The sequence below is a fragment of the Eretmochelys imbricata genome, chromosome 27 (assembly GCF_965152235.1).
Source record: "Eretmochelys imbricata isolate rEreImb1 chromosome 27, rEreImb1.hap1, whole genome shotgun sequence".
NCBI lineage: Eukaryota > Metazoa > Chordata > Testudines > Cheloniidae > Eretmochelys > Eretmochelys imbricata.
Window position 1 is genome coordinate 531577 of NC_135598.1, and position 10409 is coordinate 541985.

Below are 10409 nucleotides of genomic sequence, written 5' to 3' on the forward strand. Positions count from 1 at the left end.
CACTGGTTAACTGAGTTTCTCCAATTCCCACTCACCCAGAAATCCCCCTGGTTTGTGCTGGGGTCCTTGGGACTGTTGTCCTCTGACTTCTCCTTTTGGAATTTAATGGGAAGTTCTTGTAGCTTTTGTTCTTGTGACTCAGCAAGTTTTGAGCAGAGCTCTCTGAGCCAGCTTGCTCTGTGGTAGAGTGGTGCTGGAAGGGCTTTGTGGTTTTTCCCTGTTTCCATCTGCTGTTAGGAGTTGTTATACATCAGTTTCTGGGCCCATGTGTTAAGAGATGTGGGGAAGGAAATCATGATAAGAAAATACCATTCTGAACCAAAGCAATCTCCTGAGAGGAAATAGCTAGGTAAAATTATATAATAAAAGTACTCTCTGACCATCTCTCAAACCGTTTTTAATGTAGCGGTAATGGGAACAAAATCTGTGATCAATACTAGTGAAGGCAGATTTGCAGTAGTTTTCTTCAGAGTCGACGTCATCTGTTTCATGTCCGTCTCGAAGTCTGTTACGGCCCTGGTAAAACATGTCTGACACTTCTTGTTTTGTGTTTGTTTGAAGACTGGGTTATCGGGACTATCTCTTGGAATCACCCCATAAATACAGTGTCGCTGATCTGAGACAGGTAGGAGCTTTGACTTATTTTTTTACTGTGTCACTGGTGAAAATGTTTTGGTTTCTCTGCATGGAAAGGAAGCTGAAACTGACAGTTTTTGCTACTTATAAAGGATCAAACAACTCACATTGTACCTGTATTTCCTTTGCTCAGCATCTCTCTCTCTCACTATGTGACTCTGTGCCTGTAGATAGGGTACAGGCGTATGGTGGTCAGTTCTGTATATAATATGTAAGGCTAGGATTTAGTCATGCCAATTTTTAGTAAAAGTCATGGACAGGTCACAGGCAATTTTGTACTATAGAAATATCCCTGACTAAAACTTAGGTGCTCTGTTGGGGTGGGGGGGGGGGGTCGGTCCTGCGGCCCTGGGGTCTACTGCGCTGGCCGCTGCAGAAGTCAGGGAGGTCCTGGAAAGTCACAGAATCTGTGACAGACTCACAGCCTTATTAATATGCACCTAACCCAGAGGTGGACAAACTACGGCCCACAGGCCACATGCGGTCCACGGGACCGTCATGCCTGAGCTCCTGGCCCGGGAGGCTAGCCCCCGGCCCCTTCCCCTGCTGTCCCCCCTCCCCCGTAGTCACGCTGGCGTGCGGGCAGCACTCTGGGTGGCGGGGCTGTGCGCTCATGCAGGGCAGAGTGTCTGGCTCCAGCCGGGCGGTGCGGTGGCCAGACATGCTGCTCTGAGCGGCATGGTAAGGGGGCCAGGGCCGGGGGGTTGGATAAGGGGCAGGGAGTCCCGGGGGGCAGTCAGGGGTTGGGGTGGAGGTTCGGGGGGGGCGGTCAGGGGATGGGGAGCAGGGGGCTGTTGGATAGGGCAGAGGTTGGGGGGGCCAGTCAGGGGACGGGGAACAGGGGGGTTAGATGGAGGTGGGGTCCTGGGGGGGTGTTAGGGGCAGGGGTCCTGGAAGGGGGCGGTCAGGGGACAAGGAGCAGGGGGGTTGGATGGGTCGGGGGCTTTTAGGGGGGTGGGAAGTTGAAGGGGGCAGATTGGGGGCAGGGGCCAGGCTGTTTGGGGAGGCACAGCCTTCCCTACCTGGCCCTCCATACAGTTTTGCACCCCGATGTGGCCCTCAGGCCAAAAAGTTTTCCCACCCCGACCTAACCTGAGCTCTAGTTGCATGTAATGTTGATCCAGGGTTAACCTATAAATTACACAGTCGCAGGGTTCACTCCCTGCTTGCAGTGCCTCCTGCTGGCCATCCTGGGGATTAGCTCCACCAGCATGCGCACTCCCTCCGGCAGCGTCTTCCCCTGTCTTGTCTTGTCTTGTCCTGCTACCCCAGTCACTGCTGTCAGGGTGGCATCTGCAACGCCTGTGCCACTATCCAGGAGCTGGAAGGGGAACCCAGGCCCACCCTCTACACTGGGCTCCAGCCTAGGCACCCTAGAACACGCAGCCATGGCCTATATCTCCTTAGTCCTCACGGCTGTTTCCCTGGGCTTCTTCCTACTCTACTGGCTTCCCCCTCTCTAGAGCTACCAGCTTCTTGACTCCCTCCACTCAGGGAGTGACTGCAGCCCGCTGCCTGCAGCCAGCTACATGGCTATATGCTGGCCCTGCCTGTTCTGCATAGCTGAGCCTGCTCCTAATGCATGGCCAACTGGCTGGCTCCTCCTCCAGGTGCACCCAGGGGAGTTAATTGGCCTGCCTAGCCACCTTAACCCCTTCCAAGCCATGTGGGCAGATACCCCACCACATACACCCAACCTCAAACCAAACCCTGCACTTTTCCCATCTCTCCCATACAAATAAAGGATGGATAGGCTTCAGAGCATGCCCTGACGGGCAACAGACACTGGGTCTGTCAGCCCAAAAAGTGAGGAGAAAGTTCCAGAGTTTGGGACCCTCCATTTGGAATGCCCTGGCTGCAGCCCTGACTTGACCATATCTGGGGAATTCATGGGCAAAATGCAGGGAGGGATGAGGATTCTCTAAGGTGCAAAGGACTCAAACCATAACACGTTTCTTCCACCACAACTGCAATCAGTGATGGTAGGTGTCTGTGTGAATGTGAGAGGCCCTGCTACAGCCTCTGGGGCTAAGTCACCTGCCGGACCTTCTCATTTCAAAACTGGCCCTTCGCTGTGCCCTGCGTCCCAACAGATGCTGGGATTCAACCTCCATTATTTCTATGGTCAAATCTTGGGACTGTAGCAAAAGCACCTAAAAGATGATGCATGCCATGGGACAGACAGCAAGAGAGGGAGTCTGCTTGGTAGCCAGGAACCAAACTAGATAAATCTGTATCGATCTGAGTCAGCAGCTGGAATTGCATCCAGAGCCAAAAAAGAGGCAGTACAGCTCTTGGGGTAGTGATGCCTGTGACTCGCACAGCTACATCTTGCACTAAAAGACAAGCTCCTCAGAGAGCACAGCCGGAATCTCCTCTGGCGACCTGCCTGTTGTCAGAGAAATGGAGAGTCACCTTCCCAGGCTCAAATGCTCTTGACCGCTGACGGCACCGGAGGCCAGAGAACCAATCAGGGACCCAAAACTACCCTTAAATGTAACTTCTTGGGCAGAGGGCAAGTGCCTTGTTCTCTGGGCCAAACGCCACCCCTGCCCATACCTTCCAGATGTGTCTCTGCCCACCGGCACCACCTCCATCTTGTCTCCACTGAGGTTCCCCACATCCAAATCCTTATCCCAGCAAGGTGCTAGGGGTGCAGTTCAGCCAGCGCACTGCTCTGCAGCAGTTAAATCCCACTTCTGCCTCGACTCACAGCTGAAGTGGGACTCCCTCTGCACAGGAGTGCATTTCTCACGGAGAGAGTACAATGAAAAGGTGTTTTGGAACCCACATATCAGTTGTATGCAGCCCGCGTCACAATCTCCCCCAGCATCCTCACATACGTATAGAACAGGAGAGGTGACAGAACGGATCTCTGCACATCCCCAGACCAGAGCAGTCTTGGGAAAAGGAGAGACGCATACCAGAGAAAACTCAGACTACGTCTGCACTACGGATCTTACAGCGGCACAGCTGGACTGCTACAGCTGTAAGATCTCCTGTGTAGACGCTTTGCCAGCAGGAGAGAGAATTAAACCCCGCCCAACAAGCAACGTTAGCTATATCGGTAGGAGAGCCTCTCCTGCCGACACCACGCTGTCCACACCAGCACTTTCGTCAGTGAAATTTATGTCATTTGGGGGGGGGTGTTTTCATACCCCTGGCCAGCACCAGTTTTGCCGACAAAAATACTAGTGTAGACAAAGCCTTCGTTTGACTCTGCTCCTAGCTGAATTTGCAGGCCTGGCAGTTAGTAAAACACCTTTTCACTTGCAAATTGAGCAGATGTGCTCTGGACTCCACCAGACCTGGTATGGCTGGAAGCAGTCACAGTATTAGTCACTTTCCGAGCGTGGCCATATTTTCAGACAGCACTAACCACCACGAGTGTGTGTGCAGGAGTAGCTCGAGGTTGCACAAAGAAGCTGCACAGCAAGAACCCACACAGACAGACTTCCCCAATGTTATTTTAAGTTTTCTCTGTTCTGCAGATAGCCGATGGCATATTTGAAGTGTACCTGCAATCTCTGATCCAGTTTGCTTCCCACCATGTCTATAACTGTGACCTCTGTACCCAACGGGGTTTCATCTGTCAGATGTGTAACGACAGCAGCATCATTTTCCCATTTGAGTTCGACACAACCACCCGGTGAGTGAAGCTTTCCATTGTAACTTCCTGTCATGGGACGTTTAGTGTTGAAGGCCCAGGGAAGGCCCAGGAAACTCCTAACTGGCTTTGTCAACTCTTCCTTCTGCAAGGGAAGGCTGCAGAATTGATCTGTTCAGAGATTTGATGAGAAGCAGGTTTTGATGTAGCCTGTCTGTCTATCTTAGGTACTTTTCTGGTCCCCAAAACTGTAGTATCCGAGGGCTTCGTAATCTTTAATTGATGTACCCTCACATACCCTTGGGAGGCAGGGCAGGGCTATTATCTCTATTTTACAGGCGGGGAACTGAGACTGAGGCTAAAAAGTTAGGTCAACTGAGCTACGTCACTCATGGGTTTGAAAAATCCACACCCCAGTGGCATAGTTAAGCCGACCTAACCCCAGTATAGACAGCATTAGGCTGATGGAAGAATTATTTCATTGACCTAGTTACTGCCTCTCAGGGACGTGGAGTAACTATGGCAGTGGGAAAACCCTTTCTGTTGGCACAGGTCATGTTTACACTGCAGCCTTTCAAGTGTAGACAAGCCCAAAGGGACTCACCCAAGGAGGCTGTGGTGGAGCAGGGACGTGAACACAGGTCACCTAAGTCCTAGGCTAGTCCCTGAAGTACTGGGCCATCCTGTCCTCTCCTGGGTGTGTTGGGAAAGAAGATGGTGACTAGACAGCTGCCTGTTGCCTGTGCTGAGCACACAGGCCTAGTGTTGGGCTCCTGAGGCCACACCTAGGCTCCTAAACAAGTGGTGTGGCTCTCAAAAGTGCTGAGCACCCAGCAGCTCCCATTGGCTTCAGTGAGTCCAGAAGTTATTTGACTCAAACAGGTGTCCTTCAGAAAAAGGCAGTGTAGCCCTAGAGAAGCTAATAGAAATGGTAGGAGGTAGAATCAGGATGGTTGAGAGAGAATTTCCAGAGCGAGTTGCAAAATAAATGTGCTAACTCTGTCAGCAGGATTGAAACCTGCAAGAGACTCCGTGGACAGAGGTCCAGGGTGCACAGGGAGCTATAAAGGAGTCGGTGCCCTAAATTCCCAGACAGGGGGTTCAATCCTGCAAGGTGCTGTGCAGGGCTCTGGCCCTGATCCACTTAAGCACATGCTTAAATTTAAGCATGAGTTATTCCATTGATGCACTTTTGAGGGTTACAAATGGGCTCAAAAATAATACTGCAAAGATTGGAATGTCTTTGTATAAATTGGTGGGACACCCTCGCCAGGGACACTGTGTTCAGTTCCGGTCACCCAATTCTATAGTTAGAACCAGTGATAGCAGGAATAGGAGCTCAGAGACAGGGGATTCAAGGCCCAGAGAGATTTCCAAATGGTGAGTGTGAAAAGACTGGTGGTCTAGTAAATGGACAATAGAAATAGTTAGTGGTCTGGAAATCATAGAATATCAGATTGGAAGGGACCTCAGGAGGTCATCTAGTCCAACCCTCCACTCAAAGCAGGACCAATCCCCAATTTATTTTGCCCCAGATCCCTAAATGGCCCCCTCAAGGATTGAACTCACAACCCTGGGTTTAGCAGGCCAATGGTCAAACCACTGAGCTATCCCTCCGTGTGAAGAGAGAGTGAAATTGTTGAGAGCAGAGATGGCTGAGGGGACAAAATCCTGACTGGAGCCGAGACGGGAGACAGCATACTCCTATTTACTCTTTCCTACAACAAAAGAAGCATTTGTTTACACTGTGCGTAACTAGCCCGTGGGACTCAGTGCCACTGGATATCACCTGAGCAGGTTTCGGAAAAGGATACACTTACATTAACAGTGCATGTCTGCAGCTCTGTTAGCTAGCATTTCATGTTTATTAAAGTATACCTACCCTCCTTCGAGGCCTGATCCAACCACTAACTATCCAGGACCAGGGGGAGAGGTTTCCCCCCACGGGCAGGTTATTCTGTAATTGTCCAGTGCAGGGTTTCTTGTGCCTTCCTCCTAAGCAGCTGGGGCAGGTGGCTTTTGGAGATGGGACACTAGTCTGGCCGTTGATACGCTCTGGCAATTTGTGTACTACTATACCAAGCCTAGTAGCCAGTCCAGAAGCTCTACAAGAGATTTGTGGGACCATGTGGGCCTACCACATCAGGACTAAGGAGTATCTCCGGTCTGGATGTGCTTAGCAGAATGGCTTGTGATATCTGCCCCTTCAGCCGAGGGCAGGGATTGCTCCACATTCAGTATCTAACATGAGAGCCCCAGCTGACTTCCCCCCCATATCTTCTGACTAAGCCAGACCCACAACCAGAACATGTTGGTCCCAGGCGTCCAGGAGGAGGTGCGCCACCCTGCCAGCCCTGGGATGAGAGCGGCACATCCTGTTGACTGTGATCTAAGACTGTTAACCTCATCCCATTGAAGCAGGCTGCTGTTGCTCTTTGCCATGTGTAACAGCTGGCTGCCGGGGTCATGTTGTATATGATTCACTGCAGGATATGTCTGAAATGCCTCCTAACAATGTGTGAGCAACATTGTCATTTTCACATGAGCGGCAGACATTTCCTGAAACCATTCTCCTGGCAGGTGGAGGGTGCAGTCATTTCCTTTTGGCAACAACTCATTCACAAACACTCTGGATGAAATTCCAGCCCCACTGGGTATTTCTACACTGCAATTAAACACCCACGGCTGGCCCACACCAGCTGACTTGGGCTTGTGGGGCTTGGGCTGTAGGGCTGTAAGATTGCTGTGTGGATGTTCAGGCTCGGTCTGGAGCCTGGGCTCTGGGACCCCATGGGGTGGGGGTGGTTGAAAAGTGGCATATTGGCCACGCAGTGTAAATCTGCACTGCGGGCAATGGGCTATGGGGCTACAAAATTGCACAGCACTCGTGCAGCTTCTCAGCAGGTGCCTGCTGTATCGGGCAGCTTTCATCCTTTAGTAATGGGACTCCACAATCCACTGTACTATACTTAAAGTCCAATTCTTGTGAATTACGCAGGTATGAATCCGTAGAAGCCAGTGGAATAACTCTGGATGTACACCAGCATGACCCAGAGCAGAGTTTTGCCCTAGCTCTTTCAGACAAGAACAGTGCTATGTGTTTTTGTGGCTTCCCCACTTTGTTAACATCAGTGCAAACGCTGTTTTTCTCCACTTCCTTTGGATTTACCCTCTGCTCTCAACACCTGGGCCGCCTGTTGTTTCTTTGGTGTGTGGAACTTGCGTCATGTGTCTATTGTATACCGAGCAGCCCCAGATTTACAGCATCAGAGTGCTCGTCTCAAGTATATCTGTTGTGTGTGAGACGTTTGCATTTCACCAGAATTGGTGTCATTTAAATCTAGCTTGGGTTGCCTGAGTTTGCCCTTTCAGCAAGCAAGATTTGGACATGTAAGTGGATTAGATGGGGGAAAACAAGCAATGCAGCACTTCCTGTAGCATCTGCAGTCCCTGAACTTTCCCTCACTCTGCCCAGCATAACCAGTTAACCAGACTTTACTACAGAGCCTGTTCTGAATAGCTTGATGCAATGTGTAATTTGCTGCTCTTTACATTCCACGCTCATTGCAGGCTCTGCCACAGAAGAGGGATGCCTCCCGGGAGTATTCGTGCCTATGCAATGAGCCTTCCACGATCACCGCCTAGCTAATCTGGCTTCCGCCATCCCCGCAGCTTAACGAAATCAAAACCGAGTTTGTGTTTTCTGCTCAGTCACAGAAATCAGAAGGCTTTTCCTTCCCAAGGCATCCCCTTCTGCCCATCTCGAGGGTGCCTGCAGACACTTCTAGTGTCTCCTCCCTAGCAATGTCTGCCTTTAGCTGTCTGGCAGTACTTCCTGCTCTGTCAGATATGAGCACGGTCTGGTCCCACAATGGGGCAAGGAGGATGTTGGGGGAGGTCATGGCTGGGCCCTTGATGCAGGGAGTAGAGGCAGAGTCTTCGTTCTTACAGTCGTTCTGAAATTGCTGGGTGCCCTGGCCTGTGCTGACTTGCATTTTAAAATGAACCTTTTCTTGTCGCACAGCAACATCATTAGCTAGTTACAATCGCCTCCCCCTCCCCCCACCAAGATTTTAGCAATTCAACCTTCAATATTTTCATTTTATATTCCACTTCTTAAGAGCTTTTTTCTGCTATGACACTTAGGGGCATGCAAAACCCTCTTCTTTCGTAGTGTTTCCCCTAATTCTCTTTTATCTGGAAACAGTAAATAATGTTCCAACAGCTGACTGCAGACAGCTGACCCTGAACTGACATGGGGGCACAAGGCTCTCCTCTGGCTTTTCCAGCTGTACTTGGTGGTTGATGGAGGTAAATTGTCTCCATTTCTTTGACTGATTTTTGCTGCTGGCTGGCTGAGTTAGTTTATTTGTATGTTAATATTTATGCTGCTGGCTGGTGATGGATAAATTGAATCATTGTCAGAGCATTTGTATGGATGGGGTGGGAGTTATGTAGAATCTGAAGAAATAGAAATAAACTCTCAAGTTACACTCTCGCGATGTGGGGAATCTGTATTCTCAGCCCTAGGCCCAGTGATCAAGGTGTTGCTGAAGAGATGATTTTGCTTTTGCTTTTCTTGTAGATGCAGAGATTGTAAAACTGTCTTCCACAGGTGCTGCCAAGACAGCATGAAATCTTGCCCCCGCTGTGAACGCCGGCAGAAATACCAGCAACAATTGCAAGCGGATGTCCTCATGGAACCAAATATGTAGTGAGCAACTTCTCACAGATGGACTCTACACAGGCCTTTGCTCATCTGCAAACTTGTGACCTGGACACTGTGCAAAGGAAGGGAAAAGGGAGTGCATGCCAAGTGCCATTCAGTCCTAGAAAATACATTCCTACCACTGGTTGGAGCAGCTCCTGCATGCAGATGTTCACCAGGGTAGGAATAGCCTAAACTGTACAGTGCTGTGAGGATGCCTAGGACAGGTGCATCTCCTCATGTACAAGCAGAGGATACTGCTCCTGTGGGTGCTGAGAAGAGAGCCAGTGAAGTAAAAGCCTGCTGGAAAAGATCAGTGACTCGCAAAGTAATGGTGCTTTTATTCACACTACCTGGTGCTGCTTATTTTTTTGCTGAATGTCCCTCCCTGCGAAAGAAGTGTGTTCCATTTACTGAGCTCCACTGGTTCCCATCTTAGAGGAGATACTACTTGGGATGGAAATCTGATAGATTTCCTGTGTGTAAATCCACAAGGTTTGCAGTGGAGTGCCTGTAACAGAAGTATGTTAAAGGTATAGTTTTTTAGGATATTTGCAATACTGGAAACCAGAATTTTTCATATGTGACTTTGCACAGGAACTGCATCTCACCTGCTTGGGAAATAAACATAGCAGCTACCTGCAGCCAAACTGCAGGGGAACTTTTCAAGAAAAACAAAAACAAAACCTGAAGCTGACATGAAGCTCTTGTGCCTTTAACACTTTGTCCACAGTGGCTGCTTGGTCCTGCTGTTTTTGTGCCATGTGCCAAATGGCTGGGGTATACTGTGTAAGATGAGATGTTCAGAAGTCCCCCTGTGAGAGAAGAGACCATTCTTCTCTTCTGCAGAGAAAGCTTGGGCTCTTCCACATCTAGCATCCACCAAGAAAAGAGGCCTTTTAAATAGCAAAACAAAAAACCCAGATCCTCCTGGGCTGCTACTTTTTATTTCTTAGCCAATAATGAGGCTGCTACTAGATTTTTTTTCCTTTCCCTCTGATATGGAGATTATTAAAGTCTATCTAATAGGGAATATGTCCTTTGTGAAGGTTGCTCCTCTTGCTGGTGGATTATGGAAAAAGCTTTAGACTGGTCTGGAATCCAGTTTCTACATTCTCAGTGGAAACACCTGCACAGTGAAGAAATAAATTGGCCTACAGCATGGTATTATGTTAATCAGGGTAGAGCCTTACCTTTCTTTTAATTACAGAACAGGCCACACTTTTCTTAAGGGCTTCCTTGGTGGTTAGCTGACTTTGTTGGGACAGGCAAGTGGAAATGAAATTGTGTGTTGGAGTTTGTGCCAGAAGAGCTTTGCATTTGTCACCCATTTTCCCCTTAATGGCTGAGCAGTGATCCTGGATCCAGCTTGTCTCTTTCCCACCCCCCACTCCCCTGTGCATCCAGTACTGTAAGAGCAGCTGGTCAGAGGGGGTGCAGACCTGGAAACACGTCTTC

The 10409-nt window shown here is 49.6% G+C and overlaps 1 protein-coding gene across 4 annotated transcripts in view; it reads left to right on the forward strand.

The window, feature by feature from the left end:
* The window catches only part of PLEKHM1 (pleckstrin homology and RUN domain containing M1), a 52931-nt gene extending 42804 nt beyond the window's left edge, over positions 1–10127 (forward strand). For 3 of the 4 annotated variants that reach the window (XM_077806152.1, XM_077806151.1, XM_077806154.1), the window contains 3 exons: positions 562–625; positions 4128–4285; positions 8829–10127. In XM_077806152.1, the coding sequence (XP_077662278.1) occupies positions 562–625; positions 4128–4285; positions 8829–8958 (352 nt within the window). In that variant the 3' untranslated portion in view covers positions 8959–10127. The remainder of the gene's footprint in view (positions 1–561; positions 626–4127; positions 4286–8828) is intronic. The other variant, XM_077806153.1, reaches the window with a different exon arrangement.
* The last annotated feature ends 282 nt before the right edge of the window (positions 10128–10409 follow it).